Here is a 26,369-nt window from a genome sequence, read left to right as displayed (position 1 = left end):
ACGACTTTGTAACCAAATAAAGTGATTCAGCAAATGCCAGAAGAGCTGAAATTCACACCAAGGCTGGAGGCAGCTTAAAACCCAGCAGTAACAATGGGAGTGTGCCTCACCACAGATGAGTGTCAGTGCTTTGGGGTTTTGGGGGATACTAATGGGAAGGAGGAGGCATTTTTCCACCCAACAGGCCTCCAGTCTTACTGTGGGATGGTGATTTGAGTAATTTTTATTGCCCTGCATAAAAGCAGTTTGGAAGCCTGTAAGCAGCCTACAGAGAGTGATTGTCCCTCTCCAAAAGCCCCCATAAAAATGAGTCAAAACCCTGTTTAAACTTAGAGGATGCCCTTGAGACCATTAGCTCTGCTTAGGAGCTGCAGCCCTGACCCATTAAGATAAAAATAAATAGAGCTTATTTTGGGAAGACGGAAGTGGGAACCAGCCCAATCACCAGTGAGCCACTGCCAGCACTGAGCAGATGCTGTCTAAAGCTTGGGGTTATTCCTTTTTGTTCCATATACCTTCTACTAATAATTCAAAGTAAATTCAGTACGTTCTGTAATTCAGAGTAAACTCAGCAACCTTTTTGACTCACCACAATAGGCCCCTGCCTTGATACCAAGTAACAAGTGAGACAAGAAGGGATTTCTGAAAACACCTTGTATTTCCCAATCACAAAAAACCTCCAGTCCCCCTGCTCTGGAGTCTGCAGCACCAGACTTGCACCTTAACCACATCCAACAATAATGAAAAATAAACAAGACACCAACCAAATGAGAAATATTTCCTTACTCCTACTTTAAAGCCACAACTGAAACCCCATGGCAGAGATCCTGCAAGAGAGACCAGTATAAAAAAATTCTGAGAAAATAACTCAAATCTGGTGTACAGCAGGTGACCTAAAACCTCGCCTCAGGCAGCAAACAGGGCAGGTAACACCAGCAGACTCTCCCTTTTTCACAATTTTTGATTCTTCAGGGCTTTCTTTACTCTCCAGCTTGTAAACAAGAGTTTCTCAGGCAGGAAAATACACCAGGGAAGCTGAAAGAAATAGTAACAAGCTTGGCATAATCAGCTTTCCACTGCAGCACACCAAGGCAAGAGGGAGAACATCTGATATAACCCCTAAATTAAACTACCTGTAAGATGCCCTCAAAGCAGCCTCAAAGCTTATTCCTTAACAAAACCCACAACTTTATACCCAGTGAGCAGCTGGGGGCTGGATTGTTCAGCTCAGAGCTGGTAAAACTACTCCACCAGCATATGGAGAGGGGCCAAAGGCTAAGAGCAGTAATATTTAGCTTTATATATTCCTGCAAATAAACCAGGATTAATTAGAGCAGGCAGCACTAACGCCTCCCCAGCTCCCTCTGCGGGCTGGCACTCGCTCCCAGCCTGTAATTTCCCATGTGAAAAAGGTTAATTCAGAATTAGTATCTCTTTATAATAAGCTTCCAGGGCCAAGGCTTAGCCCAACTGCACTGAACCTGTGGTTTCAGGGACCAGCTGCAGATCTTTCTCTTTGTTTCCTAATCAGAAGGAAACCTCCCTCACATTCCGCAGCTGCAACCTATATAAAGGGATTGGGTTCGGGCACTCCTGTTTTTCCTCGAATACTTGAGGGAAGGTGATTTTTCATCCGCAGCCCTCGAGAGCATGGAGAGCACTTGGAGGGTTTGCGTTTGTTTGTACTGCTGCTTGTCCTGGCTCTCTGCGGGCGCCCAGGGCTCGCCCCGCTCCCGGGGCCGGGGGGGCTCTGCAGTGCCCCGCGGGTTTTGGGGGGCTCCCGAGGCTGCTGCGGGGCCGCAGCTGCCCCGAGGCGCGGCCCCAGCCCAGGCCCTCCTGCCCCCGCTGCTCAAGGTGCTGCGCGACCGCGGCCCCCGCGGCTGGCAGGGCGAGGCGCCGCGGCTGCAGCCGGACTCGCGGGCCCTGCGGTACATGAAGAGGCTGTACCGGCTCTCTGCCACCAGGGACGGCGTGCCCCGGGCGCAGCGAGGCCGCCTCTACAACACGGTGCGGCTCTTGGCGCCGTGCTGGGACTGCGAGCGCAGCCCCGCGCACCTGGCCAAAGGTAGGTGGGCACTGCCGGGGAGGGCACGCGGGGTTTCTGTGTGTCCTGTGCCGGCAGCACCAGATTAAAATACCTCCTTCCTTCAGCGCTGCTGCTGTTTTAGTCCTGGAGGCTCTTCTCCTAAACTGGGGGAGTGTTTCATAGCCTACTTCTCCTTGAGTGGCATTGGGTACAGACTTTACAGGCTGGGAACACCACACAAGTGGTATGTACAAGACATGCTGATGTCTCAGGCTGACTCATCTCCTCATGAGTCAGAAAAAGCCACAAGCAGATCTCAGTGAAGTAAGAAAAGTGGCAAAAACTGTTGAGGCATAAGGGGCAGTACAGTTCCTTCTACAGCCCACCTTGGCTTTGCTTTTTTCAAAGAACTACAGCACAGGTATGAGACTTGTACCAAACTGCCTGAACCCACTGCCAGAGACTCCTCTCCTTGCCCAGTGCATTTGCTAGAGAAGAATCATGACCAAACCCTGAAGGGAAGAGTAGAATTACTCATAAATCAGGCTCAGAACTGGGATGGCTGGGCACACTGTAACATGGTCCTTCAATGGCTTTCTTAAAAGTGGGCTGTTCACAACAACAACACCTAGAAATCGTTGGCTGTTAATCCTGCTGAGGTGACCTGAGTTCTCCTGGCTCGGGTTTTTCATAGAAAGACAGATAAACACAAGCATTGTGCTGCGGCACAGGAACAGCCCTTTGAGGTGGAGTTCATGGTTTGTATCATCTGGAGTGTTTAGTTCCTGTTACCTCACACCAGCACTAAAGAGACAACAGCTGACTTCCCCCTGTGTTGGTTCTTTTAAAGAAATGAATCATAACAACTGTTAAAATCAGGGGCTTTCTTTGTTTTTTTAAAATTTCTTAATTTTTAACTTGTATGTCCCTGACCAAAGTAGAAATTTCACATAGTAAATGTAAGGAAGGGCATTGAAATTGTTTTCTTATGCTGCTGAATAATTTTTACTTATCCACTACAACAGTATTTATGTCTAGGTGGAAAAATAAGACACACTAACACTACAGGAATCTGTTTCCCTTCCCAGGAGATACTCACTCGGTGGATTTACTCTTCAGCTTGGATCGTGTTACTGCTCTGGAGCACTTACTCAAGTCTGTCTTGCTTTATTCCTTTGACACATCTGTTCCCATTTCCTCTTCCATTACCTGCATATGCCATTTATCCCTCAAGGAACATGATTTTTCCAGCCAAGTTTGTCCCAGCATTTCCCACTCTTTAGCTTTTAGCCTGCACTCTGACGTTAGGAAACGCAAATGGGTGGAGATGGATGTGACTTCTTTCCTGCGGCCTCTGATTGCTATGAGCAGGAGGAACGTGCACATGGCTCTGAACTTCACTTGTCTGACGGGTGACCCACAAGGGAGCACGAAGCTGGGAAAGGCTATGAATGTGACACTGGTTCCCCCTTCCCTTCTGCTCTATCTGAACGACACCAGCGAGCAAGCTCATCACCGGGGGAGCTCACTGGGGCACGGGAGGAAAAGCAGCAGCCCGCAGGTGGATGCTCCAAGGGGTGACCAAGGCAATGCCCAGGGTAAAAGGGCCTCTCGGCAGCGAAGGAACGAGAATCCCAAAGCGGCGCCAGCCTCCTCGCCCCACAACCTGAAGCAGTTCGCGTTCCCTCCGCACGAGTGCGAGCTGCACAACTTCCGCCTGAGCTTCAGCCAGCTGCGCTGGGACCGCTGGATCATCGCCCCGCACCGCTACAGCCCGCAGTTCTGCCGCGGGGACTGCCCCCGCGCCCTGGGCCAGCGCTACGGCTCCCCGGTGCACACCATGGTGCAGACCCTCATCTACGAGCGCCTGGACCCCGCCGTGCCGCGGCCGTCGTGCGTGCCCGCCGCCTACAGCCCGCTCAGCGTGCTCACCATCGAGCCCGACGGCTCCATCGCCTACAAGGAGTACGAGGACATGATCGCCACCAAGTGCACCTGCCGCTAGCGGCTCTGCTTGGGCACGGTGTGCGCTCCAAATACACCTTTTAGTTTTGCATTCTCAAGGTGCTGTAGCTACGACCACTGGAACTCCAGGAGCTGGGATTTAGCACCGAGTTAGCACAAGGGGGTTCACATCAGAGCACTGGTTTTTGTACTCACTCAGCCTCTCTAGAATGTGCAATTAAATGTAAATAGTGTCTTTTTATCGGGAGAATTTTGCATTTAAAATGGGGGAAAGGTTTCAACTATTAAATGTCTATTTTTAAGCTGCTTTATTACAGATTTAAAAAAAGGAGAGAGAAATAAATGGCTGTCACACATACCCTGACATGCAGTGCCTGCTACTCTGCCTCTACAGAAACCTTGTGTGTGGCATCTCCAGCAATGACTAGCAAGGGGAGAAAGTCTTTAATGTCAGAATTATTTCTTCAGTTTTTCATTCTCTTCCCCTACCACATTCCAGCTCTTCCAAGCAGGGTGACAAAACCCTTCCTCACAGTTCTATAAAGATTAAAAGGTTGTTTTTTTGCTTTTCTTCTGTTGCACTCTGGGCTTTCTCAGCTAAAAGAAGGGTGAGAATTTAAGGGCAGTTGTGGGTAATTTGTGGACACTTTAGGCACTATTTTGGTAACAACTGGCATCAGGTGAGGCTTCCTTTATTCAAGAATAAGGAGCAGCTGTCCATGGGGTGAGAGCAGAACATTGTCTGCTGGAGGCACATTGCCACTAGCTTCTTAAATAGGAAGAATTGTTTAAAAAGCCTAATCCCCCAAAATGGCTTCTAAAATCCTTAAATGTGTTGATGTAAATGCTGTTCAATGGGTTTAATATTCTGAAATGTGGGGCTGCAGCTTTGTTTCCTCTCACAATGAAACTGTCGGTAACAAGTGCCTCAACTCTAGATGCTTTCACACCAAATTTTTACTGTAATTGATTTATTATGATTTATTTTCTCCTCCTGGACTTGGGGCTCATACACAAAACTTCTCAGCTTTAGTGGGCATTTTTCTTGTTTGTTTGCTAATTAAAGGCTGTGGAGCAGCACCATCTTGTAAAACTTGTTCAGAACATTCTTTAACATTGACTTGCTAATGGATTAATAAACAAATGGTGTAACTTTCTGCACTCAGCCACCCAACCAGCCCCTACCTGAGATCCTGAGCTCTTCCAGAGGCTGGGAATTCAGCCTGGCAGGGCAGGGACTGCTGAGTGGTGTCACTCTGGTTCACCTGGTCACTGAACCCACAGATGGAGCAGTGTCTGGAGAGCTCCTGGAGCACAAATCTGCTCTAAAAGTGAACATCCCGCTCCAGGTTTCGGTCTCTGACTGCTAAAATCAAAGTGATTGGCACCAAAAGCTCAAAACAGAACCCTGGTATCACATAAAATCATCCTGGTGCCAGCACTGTGGGCAGCTGGGTCAGTTTGGATTGTATCACTTCTGTTCTTCCCTTCAAACTCTGGGAATTTGGCTTTGCTCACCTGCCAGAAAAGAAAATAAATGGAATTGTTTCCTGAGACAACTCCTTCTAATTATGGTGAAAAGTCTAATGTAGCCCAATAATCCTAATATATTCTAATACTCCATTAATGGATATCTTTAATATAGTATAACAATTCTAATAATAATATATTAAATGTGTAATATATTGTAATAATACCAATATCTAATATATTCTAATAATAATTCCAACAATGTTGATGATGTTTAACATATTCTAATAAATCTAATATAGTGTCATATTAGTTTAAATAATGGCAAATATGTCTAATAGAGCATATTGATCCAAATAAAGTTGAAAATGTCTAATGCAGTCTAATAATTCTACTATCATTCAAATCATGGTGAAAATGTCTAATATTCTAACCATTCTCATCTAGTCTAATAATAATTCCAATAATGTTAAATATGCCTAACAATTCTAGTATCTTCTAATAATTTCAATTATGTGGAAGATGATTAATTATAGTAATCCTAAAAATTATCTGTTAATGTGGAAGCTGATATAATAATTCTAATATATTCTAATTATAATTGCAATAACGTTGAAGATCTCTAATATATTCTAATAGTAATTTAAATAAGTTTGATGTTGAATATACTATATAATTCGAATAATATGGAATAGGTCTAATATAGTCTAATAATTATAGACTCTATTAATAATTCCAGTAATAGTGAAGATATCTAATATAGTCTAATAGTAATTTCAGTTATGTGATAGATGTCTCATACATTCTAATAATAATTCCAATATTGTTTATGATGCTCATTGCGGGGCAGGATATTTAACCTTTAAAAGCCTTTTCCAGAGCAAACTCTTCCAGAATTCCATGATTTTCTGCTTCAGACACTTCCGCTGTTCATTGGAACTCCACAATCGCCACAGAAAAGTGGGTTTTTCCTCAGACCGTTATTTATTTTCATTTGGAGCTCCCCCATCGCCACACTAAAGTAGATTTTTCCTAGACCATTATTTATTTTCCATCGGAGCTCCACAATCGCCACACAATAGTGGGTTTTTCTTCGGACCATTATTTATTTTCCATCGTGCTCCACAATCGCCACACAAACGTTGGTTTATTTCTCCATTATTTATTTTTGGCGGTTTTCCGCTCTGAGGCACCGCCCCCCCCCCCCCGCCCCTCACGGCGCAGGTGCCTCGCGTGACCCCCCCCTCAGAGCAGGGCCCGTTTATTGAGCACATCATTTATTACAAACCGCCCGTTAAAAACACACTTTAGTGTAACTGTGATTTATCACACACGTATTTCACCGCCTCTACCGTTTGGTACAAACGGAAAGCGCCGCTCGCGGTGCCCCGGAAGGCCTCGCCGAGGCAGTTCCGGGGCGGGCGGCGGCCATTGCGCTGTGACCGAGGGGACACCGCGGCCATGGGGAAGCACTTCGGGAACCTGGCGCGGGTGCGCCATGTCATCTCCTACAGCCTGTCGCCCTTCGAGCAGCAAGCCTTCCCCAACGCCCTGTCCCACGGCGTCCCCAACGTGGCCCGCCGCTTCGCCTCCCAGGTGTTGAAGGTGGTGCCCCGTGAGTACAGGGGGGGAATCCCTGTTTTTTGTACCTCCTTCGTGGTGTAAATTTGGGGAGGGGGAAGCACTGGGGCAGGGTGGGGGTTGTGGGATGTTGTTGTGTCGCAGGAGGTAGGTGCTGTGCGCGGTGCAGTGTCCCCTCACTGCGGTGTCCCCATATTGTGAATATTCCATTCTCCCAGTGTCCCCGTGTGGTTAAATCCCCTTCTCCCAGTGTCCTCGTGTGGTGAAATCCCCTTATTCCAATGTCCCCTCACTACAGTGTCCTTTCTAGGTGTCCCGTCACTGCATCGTATGCCACTTTATTGGGAATTTCCCCTTACTGCAGTGTCCCCTCACTACATTATTCCCTTAGAGCAGCGTTCCGTCGTTCCACTGTCCCTTTATGGAGAGTGTCCCTTTCTAGCAGTGTCCCCTCATTGTGGTGTCCCCTGACTGTGCCTGTCCTCTGTCCCTGGCAGCCCTGGCCCTCGGTTACCTGATTTATTCCTGGGGGACGCAGGAGTTCGAGCGGCTCAAGAGGAAGAACCCGGCTGACTACGAGTGCGACCGCTGAGCAGGAGTGCCCGGTGCCCACGAGCAGTGCCCACGTGGCTCCGGAGCTCCCCGGGACCTGCTGTGCTTGTTCCCATGGCCGGAGGGGATTAACAGGGAGATAAGCCTTGGCTAATAAACTGTAACTTTGCCCCATGACTCTGTGTGAAATCCGTGTCTTGAGCTGTTTGAGGTGAGGAGCATCAAATCCCTTGTCTGGTTCTCTCTGTACAGGCAGATAATCAGGCTGAAGTTCCATGTGCTCGGATGTTTTATCTTAGAGCACTTCCAGCCTTCGTAATTCCTGTTTCTTTGAAATATTCCTCAGTATAAAGTGCAACGAGGGCTGGTTTGAAATTGTTCCTTGTCCCGTTTATTTTTCCCATCGCTGGCCACTGCTTTTCCTCCAGCCTTGAGATCTGTGAAAAACAAACACCCCCTGGTTTGGTATTGATTAAAGCTGGAGGGGCTGGCTGGTGGCTTGGGATTTGGGATGGACCCTGACCTCTGGCTGGAGGCTCGCTCTTCATGGGAGCCCCGGGCAGGTGAAGGGGAACAGGTACAGGCTGCACCGGGAGAGGTTTCATCTCTGTGTAACAAAGGAATTTTTTCCAGTGAGAACAATCCGTCCCTGGAACAGCCTGGCGGTTTCAGGAGGTGACTGGACGGGGTGCCAGGTAACCTCCTCTGGGCTCCCTTCCCACACATCCTGCACCAGCTGATCTGCCAAGGTCCCTTCCAACCTGGGCTGTTCTCTGATCCTATGATTCTAATTACCTAGTTATGCTAATGTTAATTGGGTAATTAACTACACTCTGATATCTGATCAGTGGTAACAGGCTGCATCAGAACCTTCTTGAAAACTGCCAGGAGAAGCAAGACTGCTAAATGCCTGAAGATGATTTAAAATCAGCTGCTGGTAATAAAGTTGACACAGGCAGTGTCAACTTTATTCACCTGTGTCTCTGAGTGTAGAAACACCTTCACTGTTGGAGGCTCAGTACACCTGGCTGGTTCCTTTATCCTAATTTTTTCCTCCCAATGTTCCAGTGACTGCCTCCAGCTCCCACCCCATGCAGAGCAACACGTTGGTGTTCCTGCTGTGCTATTCCTGGAGCTGTCCTGGGAGTTTATCTTATCTGCAGGGCAGGAGTGACGTTTCCCTGTGTGCTCAGGGCTGGGCTGTCAGGAAGACAATGATGCTCTCACTTCAGGAAGCTGGGGCCATGCAATTTTTATAGCTCAGTGCTGGAGTATTTTGGGGACCAGAGCACGTGAGACCCAGCTCAGCCTCTTTCCTCCAAGCACAGCCTGAGGCTGGCATAAGTAGCAATAAAATCAATCAGCCAGTGCTCCCAAGCTGTCCCAAAAATATTCTGTGCTTAACTGCATTTTGGGTCACTGGTATTTTCTAGGCAGCTTAAGCAAGTGAGGAGCAACAAACTGGCTGCTGTGGCTGTGAACTGGCAGAGATGTGTAGAGGCAGATTTATCCCAGAAGAGACCTCAGAGCCCATCCAATGCCACCCCTGCCGTGGGCAGGGACACCTTCCACTATCCCAGGCTGCTCCAAGCCCTGTCCAGCCTGGCCTTGGACACTTGCAGGGATCCAGGGGCAGCCACAGCTGCTCTGGAAAATGTGTGTCAGGGCCTCCCAGGGAACAGTTCCCAATGTCCCATCTAACCCTGGCAGTCTGTCACTGTGTGCCTGTATAAAATCCCTCTCCCTGAGCTGTTTCATTCAGAACGTGTGTCCTGCTCACGGTGCCTCTGAGAGCCACAGAGGGGTGGCCTCGGTGCCTCAGCAGCTCTGTCACCGTGTGCTGTCCCAGCACTGCCAGGGCTCTCACGAGGTCCCTGCTCCTGCTCACAGACGGCTGAACCGTGCCTGGCCCAGGGGCCAGACTAACACAAACACAGGGACAGAGGGGCAGCGGCACCGCGGCCACGCACCGGCCCAGCAGGGTCAGCACGGAGGGACAGGGTCAGCACCGAGCTGCTGCACAGCAGCCTGCTGCTCCCCTGCCATCCTGTGACCCTGCCCTGCCATCCTGTGACCCTGCTCACCCACCCCAAACCTTCCCAGCCATGCCAACCCTGCCCTGCCATCCTGTGACCCTGTCCTGCCATCCTGTGACCCTGCTCACCCACCCCAAACCTTCCCAGCCATGCCAACCCTGCCCTGCCATCCTGTGACCCTGCTCACCCACCCCAAACCTTCCCAGCCACGCCAACCCTGCCCACCCATCCTAATCCTGCCCTGCCAACCTCCACCTCAGATGCAGACCCCATTCCCAGCTGGGATGGCTCTGGCCAGCCCTGTGGCAGTGGGAGTTCAACCCATGGGCGTTTCAGAATCTGAACAAGGGGCTTGAGAAGTTTTCACTCATTTATTTCTGTTCTCCTTTGGGCAATTATTAGAAGTGGCAACAGAGCAACATTTTGTGTTTATTTTCTCACATCTCTACTGTGGGGTCTTACTGGCCTGTGGGAATTGAGGGCATGGAAAGGACCAGCTCAGTTATACTTTTTTTCCCCAGTTTCTTGCTCAGAGCAGTTTGCTGCCTGACAGGGACAGTCTGATGCTATTAGTGACCCAGAGGGACAGACAACAATTCTGATTTATCATCACAAAGTACCAGCCTTCCCCAGCCAGAAAAGCTGAGAGACAATGACTTACAGAGGGCTCTTCTGCTATTCCAAATCCTGTTTCATGGAAGTAGTCAGGGCTCCTGCTCATGCTGCTTGTCCTCCTTTGTGTTCTGCACTAGTGCCTGATGGAAACAGCAGGAATTAGAACTCAAGTTACAGGAAAAGGAAGGACTCCATGGGAAAAACAACTGAGAAGTTCCCACTCAAATATAAAATAAACTTCTTAAGTTCAGCTACTTGTCTGACATGATTTACTGTCCCATTTCCTTCCCTTAAGATCCAAGAAGGTGAAATAATGAAAATTTTGCTTCCTCCTCCCAGAAAAGCAGAACAAGTAGGGCAGAGGAAGGTGTGTAAGAACCATCCTATGATGGGAATGATTGAATAGTGTTGTACACTGTGCTGGGAAGGTTTTTCTTTTCATCCCAGGGAAATTTGGGCTAAGGGGTAATCATCTGACATCGCAGCATTATCTTAATCCAAGTCACTTGCTCTCCACGCTGGCACTTGTGCCTTCATGTTAAGCAATCAGAGAAATAGAGCCTATGACATCCAGATCTGTATTTGCAATTTAGCTAAAACAGTTCATTATACATTTATTACTTTGTATTTACTTGAATTCAAACAGTGTGTTCCAAAACCTGCACACAGTGACACAGGTTGGAATTCTCTATATCACTCTGCAATCTCATGTCTTGACCTGACAGAGGTGGGTGCCAGCAGAACCACAGCGTGGTTTGGGTTGGAAAGGCCCTTAAAGCTCTTGCAGTTCCCCCCACCTTCACTAGCCCAGGTTGCTCCAAGCCCCATCCAACGAGATCCACAAGATCCCACAGGTGAGGAGCCACGAGACGCTGGGACAGGCACAAGTGTGTAGGCAGAGGACATGAGAGGCACTAGCTGTGCTCACACCTCTCTCTGCTGCTGCAATCTCACCCCACAATGGAAAAACTGAATTTTCCTCTCAATGAGCCCCTCTACCCCCATGGGAGCTGCTGGCACTTCTGGAAGCCTGATGGTGAGTGACACAGCTGGGCAGAGATGGCTCATCCATGAAAGCACAGGCTGCACATGGAGCTCCTCAGCTCCAGACCAGCCCTGAGCAGCCTCTTGCATTATTTACCTAGAGATGATTATCTTTCACACCTTGGGATTCCTGGGGGAAGAGCTCTGTGAGTTATCACACGTTTTCCCAAACCCAGCTGGAAAATGTTACACCTGCTTTTTGAGCACTGTGTGCCTGGAAATAAAGGTTAAGCAACTTCCTTATGGTTCTTTCATGTACCAAGAGCGAGAAACAAATCAAAAGCACAATTCTCTGCTCCAAATCAGCTTGGTAATACAACCCTTTCCCCTGGTTGGCTAACTCAGAGCTACAGAAGTTAAATTAGGCTTTTGATCTTGACCACAATAATTTGGGCCAGCCCCCCTTTGCTTACAAATAGACCATGCAGTTCTGGTAACATCTTAGGAGGGCTTTAAAAAAAGGAACAGCTGGCACAAGGGGTCAGCACAACTGACCAGACAAAGTACAAGTGGGAGGGGAGTAAATCATTAGCTCGAGACAGGCCTTGAACCAGATCACTGCAGCAGATGTAGACTTAGCAATTCCCTCTTGCTCCAAAGCGAACTTTGCTCCTGTAATATCTGGCAGCTGATGCAACGATAAGAGAATGAAGTCTATAAAAATGTAGCTGACAGTCTGGGAAGTCCTGACTGGAGCTCTTTGTGCCTCCTCTGCCCACGGCTGCTCCAAGTGACAGCTCCTGCTGGGAAGATGCACTGGTGGAAAGTGATGGCAGCCCTTCTGCTCTGCTCACTGCTGCTCAGCCAGGTAACTGAGACCATACTGAAATAAACTATTTAAAGGGCTAATTCAAAGGACAGGCAGTCCGTAAAAGCTGTTATGATTTGGATGGACAACTGGCAGGAGTTAAGATGTGACAGCAGGGCTTTTTACAGGATTCAGCATCATAAAAATGTAGCTACAGCCTAGTGAATACTGGGCTACTCTGAGCCATAGCTCAGCCAGCGATTCTGCCTTCACTCCCAAGAAGATGAAACCATCCCTAATTTGGGTAGATATTTCTTTGGGGTCGGGCTGCAAGCCGTGCTTCGCAATCTGCAAAGCAGAGCGATTTCAAGTTAAGCCTCCCTTAGAATGAAGACTGCTGAGCTCAGCAGCAGAGCAGGGAGCGCTGCAGCTGCCACGTGTGCTGACGGTCACCGTGCTGTGTTCCAGAGCCACGGCGTGTCCCTGTCCCCGAGGCAGCCCCAGCCCCAGCCCCGCAGCGCCCGGCAGCGGCGCATGACGCCCTTCTGGAGAGGAGTGTCCCTGAGACCCATCGGGGCCTCGTGCAGGGACAACAGCGAGTGCCTCACCATGCTCTGCAGGTAAGCTCTGCTGCGGCCAGCAACTCCCACCTGGGCTCCTCCCAACGCCATCCAGAGGTCGCTCTGTGCATGAAAAAAGATACCAGGAATAGGGATGGGGTAACAGCCTCAGACTCTTCAGTAAGCAGAACAAACAGAGCAGAGTCCAGGTCCCCGAGTGCCAGCCAGTCCTTTCACTGCAACCCCAAATAACCCGGCTGGGCAAAGAGAACAAAGGGCTCCAGACAGCTTTTGGGCAATTTATAGACATTCCCATTAATCCTTCCTTCTAAAGCATGTACTAATGAAAAGTGAAAAGCTCGTATTGATATTCTAAATTAATCACTTTATGGTGATTATATTTAAGCTCATAGTTTAAAAAGCAACTACAATATCAAAAGCTATTTAGTTCTCATTAGGCATGAGCAAATTGTCCAACTACATGTAAATTGATTAGTTAAAATTATTACTTAATTACTTACTGAAAGGTGATTTTCTATGGCACCTGTTGCACAAATAATTTTCTACTATATGTAAACAGCAGTAACAGTAACAGTCCTATTATTAATGATTATATACTATATATAGTATAGTATATATAACATAGTATATAATAATATAGAGATAATATATTATTTGTATATCATATTATTAATTAATATTATTATAAATAAGCTTATTTTATATTATAAATTATCATGATAAGTAAGTAAATAGGACAGGGTGGGCTGCTATGCTATGTTTGGAATTCTGATGGAAAGCAAAGACCAAAAAACGAATTAAGACTGAATAGTTGAGGGGAACACAGAGTGCCTGAACACAGCACTGCGGGCACAGGGGCACACAGATGTACCTGGCACCCCTGGCACCCCTGGCAGGGCAGCCCCAGCCCTCAGTGCCTCACACCGATTTTTTCCCCCAGGAAAAACCGCTGCCTCCTCTCCACGGCCTCGGCGTGAGCTGGCACCAAGCACAGCCTGCACTGTTACTGCTGACCATGCTCCATGCACTTGGGATGTATTTATTGACTGCTCAGGAGCTGCAAGAGCCTCAAGCAAGCAGAGTATTTGATATTTCTGTCACATGTGCTGATGAAAGGACTTTCAGGAGCTCGAGAGCATCTCCTCCCCAGCCACGCCTCTGGAGGCCTCTGGCCAAGCTCAATAAAAGGACTCTGCATCTCCTGCTCGTTTGGTTTTTTTGTAATGCTTCCTATTATTTATTTGAAGGTGTGAATTAAAATATATATTCAGCAAAGCAGTTTGGTTTTCCTTGTATCTTGAGCAAAGCGGATGGTGAGCACAGAGCTGGGGCTCAGTTCCAGTCAGACTTTGGATATTTATCCTTCCCCCTGGCAAGAGCTAAAGTAGATCAGACCCCATCCCCTCCCAGTATGGCTCTTATCAGCCCTCTGATAAAGCCCTGTTGGAAAGAGGGAGCCAAACTGATAATACTGATAGCAATTCCAATATCCGAAATATATCCAGCAGTAAGTGGAATGGGAACTATTTACTTTTCATTAGTTCTAATCAAATTTACTTAAATACATGTCCTAGACTGACTTTTGCCACTGACCTTCTCTCCTGTCTTAAAATGAATTGATTAAAACGCTGTTTTGATGTGTTGGATGTCGACTTGGAGGCTGAAAGACAAAAAACAATATCAGCAAGTCTGGACACACACACTGGATGCTACTTTTCTGTTGTTTCACAGAGCAATAGGATTAATGAAAGAAAATACTGCTTAAAAATGCACTTCCAGGGAGGAGAAGGCCCCACAAAACAGATACAAGCACAGGGGGTTGGAAGTTTAATACAGAAAATCTATTTGATATTTATTAAACTTAGTTTCTCCAGTTACAGTTTTGCATTGTACAAAGCATTTTAATGACACAGTAGTTAAAAAGATCTTTACAAATTGAAATGTGATACCCTTTTCTCCAAATATTTTAATTGCCATAAATTTGTTTAAAAATACACATTAAACGCATGTTTCAGACACTAAACTTTCTATAATCTCAATACCACAAAATACATAGAATATACTATACAGATGTGGAAAAAATCTAGTTAGTATATAATACTTTGCTCACCATTAACAGCTTTATTACGTGAAATGCACATACTGACTTAGAAATCCTAATTTTGAGCCCCAAAGTACCCTTTGAAATTTCAAATGTATTGCAACAAATAAAATCACAGTTTGTTTCTATTTTTTCTGGTTTTGGTTGAAGACAGATGCCCAAATCTGTTGATAGAAAACAAAATGTAACACATGGACTTGTCATGTACAAAGCATAAAACAGAGACATCCCATTAGTTACTAATAGTACCTTTCTGTAGGATTAATCAGGGCTTCATTTATAAGTGACAGGTTAAAAGTTACCTCCCCTCCCCAGCCCTCCCCCAAAAGAAAAACCCCTTCTTCACCAAATAATAATTTCAAATAAGATAAAGGATTTTTAATAAATATATAAGCACTTTATCCTCCATATACAAAATTTTTTTAAAACAATTTAAAAGGGGGACCAGATACAAATGTCAGGAACTGTGCTTGGAAAGTCATGCCTGGTCCTTGGAGTAGAGTTTGGGATGTGGAATGCCAAGGCAGCGCCAGGAGCCGGTGCTGGGACAGGGCTGGGACTGGGGCTGTCCCAGAAGGGGCACACAGCCATCCATGGGAACTGAGCTCCCAGGAATGGAACCATGGCCACACCAAGCCCAGCTCACACAGCCATCCATGGGAACTGAGCTCCCAGGAACGGAACCATGGCCACACCAAGCCCAGCTCACACAGCCATCCATGGGAACTGAGCTCCCAGGAACGGAACCATGGCCACACCGAGCCCAGCTCACACAGCCATCCATGGGAACTGAGCTCCCAGGAACGGAACCATGGCCACACCAAGCCCAGCTCACACAGCCATCCATGGGAACTGAGCTCCCAGGAACGGAACCATGGCCACACCGAGCCCAGCTCACACAGCCATCCATGGGAACTGAGCTCCCAGGAATGGAACCATGGCCACACCAAGCCCAGCTCACACAGCCATGGGGATTCAGCTCCCAGGAATGGAACCATGGCCACACCAAGCCCAGCTCACACAGCCATGGGAACTGAGCTCCCAGGTGGAATGGAACCATGGCCACACCAAGCCCAGCTCACACAGCCATGGGAACTGAGCTCCCAGGTGGAATGGAACCATGGCCACACCAAGCCCAGCTCACACAGCCATCCATGGGAACTGAGCTCCCAGGAATGGAACCATGGCCACACCAAGCCCAGCTCACACAGCCATGGGGATTGAGCTCCCAGGAATGGAACCATGGCCACACCAAGCCCAGCTCACACAGCCATGGGAACTGAGCTCCCAGGTGGAATGGAACCATGGCCACACCAAGCCCAGCTCACACAGCCATGGGAACTGAGCTCCCAGGTGGAATGGAACCATGGCCACACCAAGCCCAGCTCACACAGCCATCCATGGGAACTGAGCTCCCAGGTGGAATGGAACCATGGCCACACCAAGCCCAGCTCACACAGCCATCCATGGGAACTGAGCTCCCAGGAACGGAACCATGGCCACACCGAGCCCAGCTCACACAGCCATCCATGGGAACTGAGCTCCCAGGAACGGAACCATGGCCACACCAAGCCCAGCTCACACAGCCATCCACGGGAACTGAGCTCCCAGGAATGGAACCATGGCCACACCAAGCCCAGCTCACACAGCCATGGGGATTCAGCTCCCAGGTGGAATGGAACCATGGCCACACCAAGCCCAGCTCACACAGCCATCCATGGGAACTGAGCTCCCAGGAATGGAACCATGGCCACACCAAGCCCAGCTCACACAGCCATGGGAACTGAGCTCCCAGGTGGAATGGAACCATGGCCACACCAAGCCCAGCTCACACAGCCATCCATGGGAACTGAGCTCCCAGGTGGAATGGAACCATGGCCACACCAAGCCCAGCTCACACAGCCATGGGGATTCAGCTCCCAGGTGGAATGGAAGAGGGCAGGCACAGCCACACCAAGCCCAGCTCACACAGCCATGGGAACTGAGCTCCCAGGTGGAATGGAACCATGGCAGGCACAGCCACACCAAGCCCAGCTCACACAGCCATGGGAACTGAGCTCCCAGGTGGAATGGAAGAGGGCAGGCACAGCCACACCAAGCCCAGCTCACACAGCCATGGGAACTGAGCTCCCAGGTGGAATGGAAGCAGGGCAGGCACAGCCACACCAAGCCCAGCTCCCTGCCACAGCAGCTGGAGCCGCTCCAGAGCAGCCGGGGCTGAGCCTGAGCTGCCTGGGGGAGCCCAGCCCCGGAGCCCTTCCCTCCCCAGGGGCACCAGAGCCCCAAAGCTCGGCCACAGCAGGACCCCAGTGCCCCTTCCTGCCCCTCCTGGAACAGCTCTGGACCTGGGTGAGTTGGTGAGCAAAGCTCTGGCTCCTCTCTGTCCCTCAGGACGCCCAGCACTGACCTCACTGCTCGGAACTGGGGTTTTCCAGAACACTGACACAGCACAGGGAGAAGTTTCAACCCTGACCCAAGGATTTGTCGCGAAGGTAAGAATTTGGAAGTTGTTTACTCCCCAATGGGTAATTCAAACTTGACTTGCTCAGGCCCTTGTGGATCTGCCTCAATGGAAACACTGCAGTGATGGCAAAGATCTGTTCAGAAAATGACATTAAATACAGCAAAGGTAGTTTCTCTCTCTCTCCAGCAGTTTGCCTTTTGGGCAAACTCCGTAATTCTCTGCCTACGGCTTTATTTTACTTGCCCCAGGCAAGTGCTACATCATTCCCATAAATTCTGACTCTGTGTGTTGGGGCCATTCATAAATACATTTCAGGGCATTTTTTGTTACCACAGCAATCAAGCCTCAGCAATCTAAAGGAATATACATTGCACTCCTGGATAATATGCAATATTTATCACCAATAAGATGGTGACTCAGCACTCAATAAATAATATATCAATATAGTCAGTTGCACCATAATCTAAAAACAAGTATAACATATAACTTTGGACAGACTGAGTCATATATATATACATATATATTAAAAGACACATACAATACAAATTGCATACTGCCATCGAAGCCAAGGAGAGCCATCCGTCTGCTCTGCTTTATGGCTGAGATTCAATCAAAACAAAACTCTTGGGCTGGTTTACTCTGGGGTCCTGAAGATTTGTTTGGAATTATAAATGGTTTGCACCTTTATCGCCTGGAACCTGCAAGTCTGAGAGCAAAGTCAAACAGCACAGATAGCTGAGCAAGCCTAGTCTGATTGAGCCATTTTTAAGATTCACCAACTGGGGCCATGATCAGCAAGGGAATTAAAATTACAGCATTGATATGTATTGATCCATATTCCCTGTCCAGGGAATCATTTGGGAAGCCAGGACTGGGGAGTCCCTCCTTAGTCCCTCCTGTGACCTGCACTCCCCCTGTGGTGCTGGGAGCTGCCCAGGACAGGGACAGAGCCCTCCTGCTTTGGCAGAGGGATGGAAGCCTAGGACTTAATTGCTTTTTTTTTTTTTTTTGGCTATAAAATCTGATCAAGTGCAGAACTTTCCTCTTGGAAACAAGGGTCAATCCCAAATTAAGATATGCTTTTGGAATTGCAAGGTTTGAACTGATCTGTTTGCAGCAGCCCCAGCTGCACAAGGCATTTCCTATCCATCCCCAAGGGCCTGCGGATGCCCTGCACGGACACAACGCCTGGGACAGGCCACCATGGAGCCCCCCCTCCAGCTGGGACACTGCCAACCAGCTCAGGTCCACATTTTGACATGATGCTAAAAAAGCCTTCTGGTTGTTTGAAGCCGATTTCTAAGATCCACTGCTCTAGGGATAAGCGATGCGTTTTCGAGGGGCCGATTTCGCGTGACACCAAAAGGTATTTGTGGGACTCTAGTTAAGGAAAAAAAATTCCCCGAGATGCCACCATTCCTGCTGACAGCAATGGTGACTGTGCACAAAGGAGCAAGCCAAGAACAGCCACGCTGGCTAGTGCAGCACTACACACAAACCCACCCACGAATGCAACTTCTACCAAGGGATTTCTCAGCGTCAGAGGTGTGCGAGGCACTTCAGAGGAGGAAAGGAAACACAGCTGACAGTGTCCCATGCCCACGGCGGGGAGTTTGAGGGTACAGAGTTCTGTCTCCAACAGCAAAGACTAACAGAAAGGTGACCTTGCACAGTGATTCCATAAAAAGGATGCTCCGACAGACCTGAAGAGTCGAGCCAGGGAGAGCCCCAGGTCTGTTCCCCGTTTGTCAATCCGGACGTAGCAAAGCTTTTCTGGAAGTACAAAACACGCTGGGACGCAAAGGAAGCTCTACGAAGATGCAGCTACCTTGTAGTAGGTTACTAATTGCAAAACTTCTAAACTCTTAAAGCCCATAGGACATACTGCAGTACTAAGGAGCGTAGAATTCTATTCCTTCTCTCGAGGTTGCCGTGATTTTGGCACTTAACTACACCTACACAAAAAATTTAGTGCAATAATTTTCCTGAACATGCACGTTCATATCTGGTACAGAATAAAGGGTTCAATGGGAGAGAAAACAAAGCAGCATTCCACAATCTCACTCCAAAGGATTCAGAGTTGGACTCTGGGGAAGGAGACCACCACGATGAGTCAGTTTGTGTGACAGACACCGGGACTTTGAAAAAGGAAATGGAATTTTACCCAAGTACTGCAGAAGACCACTGCATACAGTATACCTGGTCCTGCTGTAAAACATCTTGTAAACAGTTCATAAAATCTTCATCTAAAAGTAAGGCATAAGGCACACCAGACATGTTGGGGGCACTAAGCAATACTGAAAGCAGTAGCATTTGAAACCTTTAACTCAGACAAGCACCTCACATGGAAAGGTACTTTGGTTTGCACTCGGAGAGAGGGGCCACCTGCAGCTGCAGCACCCCTCTGTGGCACCCAGCAGCCCCCTCGGGAGTGGACATGATGTGACATGAACGGGACCTTCATCAGCACGGGGTAAAGCCAAGTTTGCCATCCACCCTGCACAGAACAGTGCTTCCTGCAGGAGCAGCTCTGCTCCCACCCCAGGCACCTGCTGCACTGCCAGCCTGTAGTGTCCATCACCCAGCAGACCCTAAGAGGACAAAATGGACCTAGAGTTCTACTAAAGATTCCTGGTTTCTCAGTCAATGGAAAAGATGCAAATGACCGTTCTGGTAGGAACTGAGCTACTCTTGGGTTTGGAACCACAAGGTTCCCCAATTTCGTAACTGTCAAAAAGTGACAAGCACGGAAACAAAAGGTATTTGAAATGAAGAGATGCAAAAAAGCACGAGATTGTCCTTTTCCAAAGCCTTTCCTGTTTGCATCGCACCCATCAAACTGAAGGTCATTCCTACACCATTGCCTGGACGTTACATTAAATGCAAATTACTGTAATGTTTTGTGATTGTTATAGTGTTAATCGATGGCTTGAAGCTGCCTTGGAAACAATCCAAGGCAGATCCAGCTAAATATTTTTCCATATAAATTTCTTTATAATTCATTTAAATGAAGTATCTCAATACGTAGAAGAATATCTGGAACTTTTCTATTTAGTACAAATTCTGCAATAATAAATCTGTAGTTGCCATTTATTAGTCGACTCATAGGCATTAGGCATGAGAAGTATGGTGTCCCTACTCGTTAGAACCTATCAACCCTAGTTCCTTTTACAGGCTCTACCACCACAAGACATTACAGAGTAACAAAGCTCACAAAGTACTTAAATAAAGTGTCTAGGTTTAATTTCTAAGTACTCAAAAGGGGAAATTTAGGGAAGAAGAAATAGCTAAAACCAGCCCCAAAGGGGGCTTTTCAAAATTAAAATTAAAAAAAAAATTAAAATAAATAGGATTTAAACTGACTATTCATGTATTGTGACCGGAATCCCAATGATCTATCCATGACAGATCAGCGAAACTACAACTTTTACGTAGCAAATTTTCAAATATTTAAATAACTTAAACCGGGAATACTGGAGAAGTCCATGAACCAGCTGATTTGGGGTTAAACACAAAACACAAATGAGGATGGGAGACATGGGAAAGCATTCCTTGCTCTTAGTGTCAACTAAGCAATGTGTTATGGCAGTCTTCCTTATTGACATGACACAGTGTTGTGGAGAGGAATCAGAGGCAGCTGAAGAGGGGCAGGGCCGGGCCGGGCTCCTCACTTGGCGTCCAGGCGCAGCCAGTGCAGGCCCTGGCGCGTGTAACGCACCAGCTCCGTCATGATGCTCGTGTTAAACACCAGGGGCCCCATCACCTTGTCCAGTTCTGCAAAGAACTCTGCAACAGCACAAACACACGTTAAAGGAGCACACCGGGCTGTTGTGGTGTGTTGCAATGTCCTGTTTTACCTTCCCCCTCGCCCCTCGCTGAGTGTGCCCTGTCAATCAGGCTAACATACCAGCAAGGCGTCGTGTGATAGGTGTCCCTAGTCCCTTGAGACCCTGCCCCTTCACCTGGTTGGTGGCTCACCTGTCCCCTCCCCTTCCCCTGCCCTGAGCTTAAAAGGTTAATGAGACCATGTGGCCGGATTCTGTTGGAGGAATTGTCCCGGTGCAGACCTCTGCACCCATGGAATAAACATCTGGATATAACCCTCTAGCAGAATCCACTCCTTCCTTATCTTCACCATCGCCAGAAGCTCTCTCTCCTGAGGTAACGGAGTCCTGACAAGCCTGGACTTGCGTCTGTGCCCCGTTGCACTCTCTGCCAGCCAAGGTATCTCTGGGGTAAAGCACCACAGTGCTGCCTTTGGCCCAGCAGCGAGGGTCAGAACTGGCCCAGGCACCATCTAACTGGTTATATTGGGATTACCGGGCAACCACACCCAGCCCCAGGTCCCTGCAGCCATCGCTGGGGCGGAGAGAAAGGCAATGAGGAAAGGTCATTCCTAATCTGTGTCTTTATTCTTCTGCACAAGACTGCTTGGAAACAACCAAACCATTGCCAAACTTCTTGGTTTTCCCCTAAAACTTATATTTCTCTGGTTGAAAATAATTAAACTATGCCAAACTTCCTTTACTAAAGAATTTCAGAAAGGGAAATGCATCAAGATCCTCTTCCTACACTGAGCATTTCACAGGAAACACAGCAAAGATTTTTATGTCACAACTCCCAACACCTTCCTGACAACCACAACACCCAGCCTGGGGTATCCCTGCACCCCAAGGTGTCACTTTCCCCCTGATTTTGCAGAGCTTCAGCACCCATTGCTCCATCAACAGAATCCCAAAGCCTGGGAGTGTTCCAGCCCCCTCTGGAGGTTTCCAGCCCCCCGAGGCAGCCCTTACCTTTCTGCTCTCTCGAGAGCTGTTCTGCTTGTTCCCAGATTTCCGTGGCATAGAGGAAGTTGGAGGTGACCTGGACGTAGCTGGCAGCCATCTGGTGGATGCGCTGCGGGATCGTCACCGAGGACCCGCTCCCTGAAGGGTTGGCTGCCCCGGAAGAGTAATTTCCTGAATTCCCTGGAGACAGCTTTGGAGACACTGGAGATGGCATCCCAACAGGTTTGCTGCTCGCCCACAGGGCAAGATGGAAAGGCAGAAATGCACCAGCTTTAGACACACCACGCTCTGAGATGTCCCCTAAGATCCCTCTGCTCACACTCAAGGTGTGGGATGGGAAAACATTCCCTTTACACACCAAAAATCAGGACTTGCCCTTCAACAAATGGAAATCTCAAGCTGGGAACTGCTGAGGATCCTCCAGTAATTATTTATAGCTTACAAAACCTAATTACCAAATATCAGCATCTCAGAATTCAATAAAATCTTCAATTCACTGCTTAAATGAACCTTAAAAAAAAATTTACAGCTGCCTGGTAACTCCACTGCCAGAATACTGCATTGTATAACATTATTGCAGATAACACAATGGAAATCTGAAGTGGCCCCACCCTTAAATTCATGGAATAATTTATCAAAGGTTCATTATTGGGTTTAAAAGAGCAGAAGTAATTGCTAAACTATGGAACAGAGAATCCTGCAAGTGCTGGTAACCTCTGGCCTTGCAGCACTAACAAAGCTCTTGTTTGGGGGCAGAAGCATTAAATTAAACACCAAAACTCCCTGACAAACCCTGCAGAGCTGCAGCACCCCCCTCCACCATGACAATTACACAAAAAATGGATCAAAGCCCACACCCTTCAAATAACCACCCCAAAAGCTGCTCCCTGAGGCCCCTGGCACACAGGAAATGCAGAAAACCTTCTTTAAGTTGAGAAATTGAAGTAACAGCTTTTACCACTCACCTTCCCATACCAGGTGATGGTGCTTGAGAATTATTGTAGCAATTCTGTGTGGGGGAAAATACACATTTAGCTTGATTTATAATTATACTTTCACTAGTTACATTTTATCTGCTTGTTTACTTGGGTTTTTTTAACCAAGTTTTTTTTCATAGTTGTACTTTGAAGTAATGTTCTCAATAATATCACAGTAAAGTGTCATTTAGGGAAATATCCTTTTTTACTGATAGCCAAGACACAAATTAAGGGGTTATTTTAGCAAAACAAACAAGCATTAGTCCACTGCCCCTTCTGGGAACATTTGAGATGTTTTCAGCCCTTTAACAGAAAGAATCTGTTATCACTGGCAGTGAACAATTGAAGATATCCCAAATCTGAGAGATTGGTTATGTGATGAGCCTGTTTCCTGTCAGCATTGAGAGCTGGAAGCTTCAGAATCAGCTGCACAGAAATTCGATAAATTCATGGGTAATTTCTCTAAACCCAGGGAAAGCAACCTTCTCCTTGAAGCCTACTACATGTATTAAAGAAGATCAAATTAACAGAGCTGTCATGCCAGGACCAGCAGGGTCATGGTTATTAAAGCTCTGCCCAGCTTTAATAAACCTTCAAGTCCAGTTCTAAACAGGTGCTCACATGCAGCAGCCTGAAATTGGATTTGGGAACTTGAAGTGATGTAGAGCTTCCACACCATTAGGTTTTAATGTTCAGAAAATACAGATGCAATTACCTTCAGATGTTCAGTCAGAGTTTTGGAGTATTTCAATGCACTTTCCTTTTTCAGTTTGAAAAGCCTCAGGTACAGCAGAGCTTGGCACCGAAGGCTGCCCAAAGACAGAACAAATCAGTCACAATTAAAGTCAGGTTTATCTCAACTCAGTGAATTTCAAAAATCTAATAGCTGTGGTCATGATGTTCTCTCTGCCAACTCAGATCTCAAGTTGTAACTCAACCAGAAAACCCACAACCACCTTGAAATCCTGAAGGGAATCCAGAACTGGAACAGCTCCATGTGCCTCGAGCTGGAACTGAACTCTCAGTGCTGCTGCTGGGCTTGGAGACCCCAGCCAGGCCAGGCAAGGGGTGCATTCACTGCTCCCTGTGCCAGGACCCCCTGACCCTGCCAGGGCCTGCTCCCCACCTTCTGCAGCCTCCCCCTCAGCCCCCAGGGCCAGCCCAGGTGTGATTTAGCCCTGGCTCAGAGCTCAGGAGGCACCTCCTGCTCTCACCCTGCAATGCTGCTGGCCCTTGCTGGCAGCACCCCCATTTACAGCCATCAGACCCAGTGAATGTTTGTGCACAGCCAAGTGGAAATCTCCTGTGTTTGGCACAGGAACACCCAAGAGCTCAGTGCAAAGCAGCATTTTGGGCAGGTTACAGATGTGAAATGCAGGAGGGCACTGCAGGGAGTCCCAGCACACTCACCAAAGCACTGCCAGCCTTTTGTCTGCAGCCGTGGCATCTGGGGCCAAGTAATTCTTCAGTTTCATAGTGTACCTGCAGAGAAAGGCAGCAAATCGGCCCCAGAACAAAACCCACCTTCAGTTATCATTCACAAAACACTCATGCTCTCATGAATTTCCAGTTTCAGCTGTCCCCACTGCTTTAGGAACATCTCTCAGCCCAGAATAAAGCATTGACTCAGCAGTAACCAGAATAATTCTGCTCCTTATGGGTCACTCATTGTAGAGGGACTTGAAGCCTCAGCAGAAATCACCTCCCCCCACATTCCTGGAAATGCTTTAAACTCCAGCAACTGGAAGGAACTGGTCACTGCTCCAGTGTTACTGGGAATGACAACAGATCTCAAAAACTGGGGGCAAAACCTCTGATTCCCAGAGCACCCCCACCCAGCTGCCCCTGCAGGAGCCCTGCAAAGCTTACTTGATTAATTCCACAGTTTCTGAATACATAGGGAACGGGGACTTGGATTCCTGAGCATTTTTCTCCAATGCATTCCCACACTCAATGAAGGACACGACAGCATCCAGGTAGTACACGGCCTTCTCGAACCTGTCCGACTGCAAGGGAGGGAGAACACTCAGAGCAGAGCAGAGCAGCCAGGGCCAGGAGTGCCAGCCCAGGGGCAGGAGCGTGGCACAGGCTGCAATCAGCCCCAGCACACACTGGGGGGACACTGCACATCCACTCACCAAAGCATCTGCATTGTGTTTCAGCTTCTTTGCTTCCTGCAAATAGTGATCAGCTGAGTACGTCCTGCAAGAGAGGGCATGGACTGAGGCACTGGAGCCAAACACTGGCACTGCCTTTTGTAGCACAGCTCCTTAATGCTGCCACATCTCAGGGCTTTTTCTGCTCTAACTCAAGCTACACTGTGATAAAACTGTTTAAAGGAATCTGTTAATTTATTTAACTAAAAATTGTTAAAAGTAGTTTCAAGTTAATTCTGTGGTTTCAGGTAATTCCAACAGTATTTCAAGCAAGTTCTTAAGCAGAAAGTTATTTTACATTTGGTGCAAACATAATTTCATCTGTAAAGTGAATTTAAAGAAGTCCTTTCAGAGCAAGCTGACACCTGAATTGGCCCAACTGAAACCTCAAGTCTGCACAAGATGGTGAAATACTTGTTTTACTTTCTTTTCAAGGTATTTTTTTGACAAAGAGCTTGTGTGTAACATCTTCTGTGGAGCAGAATGCCAGCTCTGCTCCATGGGAGCTGCCTGTGCTTGAGATCCAGAGCCCCCAGAGGGAAAGGGAATTTTCTGTCCTTACCTATCATCAAAAACAAGCTTTGCTCTCCTCGACTTCACACTTTCCGTGGCCTGAGCAGAGGCAGGAGGGCAGCTGGAGGAACTGTTCAGGATCTTTTCCTGGAAGGGAAATCCATGCCATGATTACAAGAAGAGCATTTGCTGTAGAAATTCCCCCGTGGCTTCCCCATTCCCTCCAGGCAGGACAGGCTGCAGGAGCTCTGGGAATAACTCAGCTCCCATAACTCAGCCAAGGCTCTCCAGACACACCAGGGGCAGGAAATCCCTCCCTCCATCTCACCTGTCACTCTTTCTAAATCCTGCTTTTCTACTCTAACAGAGATGAGGAGGATTTGGAGGATTTCTATCAACAATACTCTCTCTGAATGCCTTTGCCTTGAAAAACTCACACAGGAGTAGTTACTCCTTTGAGGAAGACATGAGTAAGCACACCTGAGTATAAAACAGCAAACATATCACAAATTAACAGCTGGCTGGGGGGCATTTGTATTTTTTAATTCCATCACATCTGTCTTCCCAACCTAAATCTCTTACAGACCATTTTCTGCACCATCTCCATAACCATGTTTTCTCCCCTCCAGCCATGGAGAGCTCTGTGAATTGCTGAGCTGGAGTTGCAATAATCTTTCTACAATGTCATAAAAAGAGAGCCAGAGCTTCCCATGCCAGCAGTGAGCATGGGCTGAGCTCCTGCTGTCCTCT

At 47.8% G+C, this 26,369-nt stretch overlaps 4 protein-coding genes and 1 long non-coding RNA gene across 6 annotated transcripts in view; 3 read left to right on the top strand and 2 right to left on the bottom strand.

The window, feature by feature from the left end:
* Positions 1-1,510: 1,510 nt before the first annotated feature.
* Positions 1,511-4,822, top strand: GDF9 (growth differentiation factor 9). Its single transcript, XM_064724883.1, has 2 exons — positions 1,511-2,065; positions 3,115-4,822. The coding sequence occupies exons 1-2, from the start codon at positions 1,651-1,653 to the stop codon at positions 4,029-4,031; spliced, it is 1,332 nt and encodes a 443-aa protein (XP_064580953.1). The 5' UTR covers positions 1,511-1,650; the 3' UTR covers positions 4,032-4,822.
* A 1,914-nt stretch (positions 4,823-6,736) lies between these two features.
* On the top strand, positions 6,737-7,771 carry LOC135453897 (cytochrome b-c1 complex subunit 8). Its single transcript, XM_064725380.1, has 2 exons — positions 6,737-7,076; positions 7,540-7,771. The coding sequence occupies exons 1-2, from the start codon at positions 6,923-6,925 to the stop codon at positions 7,632-7,634; spliced, it is 249 nt and encodes an 82-aa protein (XP_064581450.1). The 5' UTR covers positions 6,737-6,922; the 3' UTR covers positions 7,635-7,771.
* A 2,522-nt stretch (positions 7,772-10,293) lies between these two features.
* Positions 10,294-14,368, bottom strand: LOC135453898 (uncharacterized). Its single transcript, XR_010441984.1, has 3 exons — positions 14,212-14,368; positions 12,646-12,720; positions 10,294-10,385 (listed from the first exon to the last, which is right to left on the bottom strand). It is a non-coding gene; the product is annotated as an uncharacterized LOC135453898 (long non-coding RNA).
* LEAP2 (liver enriched antimicrobial peptide 2) lies at positions 11,835-13,896 on the top strand. Of its 2 annotated transcripts, XM_064725378.1 has the most exons (3): positions 11,835-12,097; positions 12,506-12,657; positions 13,559-13,896. In XM_064725378.1, exons 1-3 carry the CDS (start codon positions 12,041-12,043, stop codon positions 13,593-13,595), a joined length of 246 nt encoding a protein of 81 aa, XP_064581448.1. In that variant the 5' UTR covers positions 11,835-12,040; the 3' UTR covers positions 13,596-13,896. The 2 variants fall into 2 exon arrangements, with proteins under 2 accessions (XP_064581448.1, XP_064581447.1); XM_064725377.1 differs by lacking the exon at positions 11,835-12,097 and having other exon boundaries at positions 12,387-12,657; positions 13,559-13,681.
* Positions 14,369-14,430: 62 nt separating the features above from the next.
* AFF4 (ALF transcription elongation factor 4) overlaps positions 14,431-26,369 on the bottom strand; it is a 48,487-nt gene continuing 36,548 nt past the window's right edge. Inside the window, exons 15-22 of the mRNA XM_064725376.1 lie at positions 25,669-25,766; positions 25,089-25,152; positions 24,820-24,956; positions 24,361-24,432; positions 23,666-23,759; positions 22,939-22,982; positions 21,980-22,200; positions 14,431-20,969 (exon numbers count right to left, since the gene is read on the bottom strand). Of these exons, the coding sequence (XP_064581446.1) occupies positions 20,851-20,969; positions 21,980-22,200; positions 22,939-22,982; positions 23,666-23,759; positions 24,361-24,432; positions 24,820-24,956; positions 25,089-25,152; positions 25,669-25,766 (849 nt within the window). The 3' untranslated portion in view covers positions 14,431-20,850. The remainder of the gene's footprint in view (positions 20,970-21,979; positions 22,201-22,938; positions 22,983-23,665; positions 23,760-24,360; positions 24,433-24,819; positions 24,957-25,088; positions 25,153-25,668; positions 25,767-26,369) is intronic.

The sequence above is a fragment of the Zonotrichia leucophrys genome, chromosome 13, assembly GCF_028769735.1.
Source record: "Zonotrichia leucophrys gambelii isolate GWCS_2022_RI chromosome 13, RI_Zleu_2.0, whole genome shotgun sequence".
Taxonomy (NCBI): Eukaryota; Metazoa; Chordata; class Aves; order Passeriformes; family Passerellidae; genus Zonotrichia; species Zonotrichia leucophrys.
This window is presented reverse-complemented; position numbering and strand designations above follow the sequence as displayed.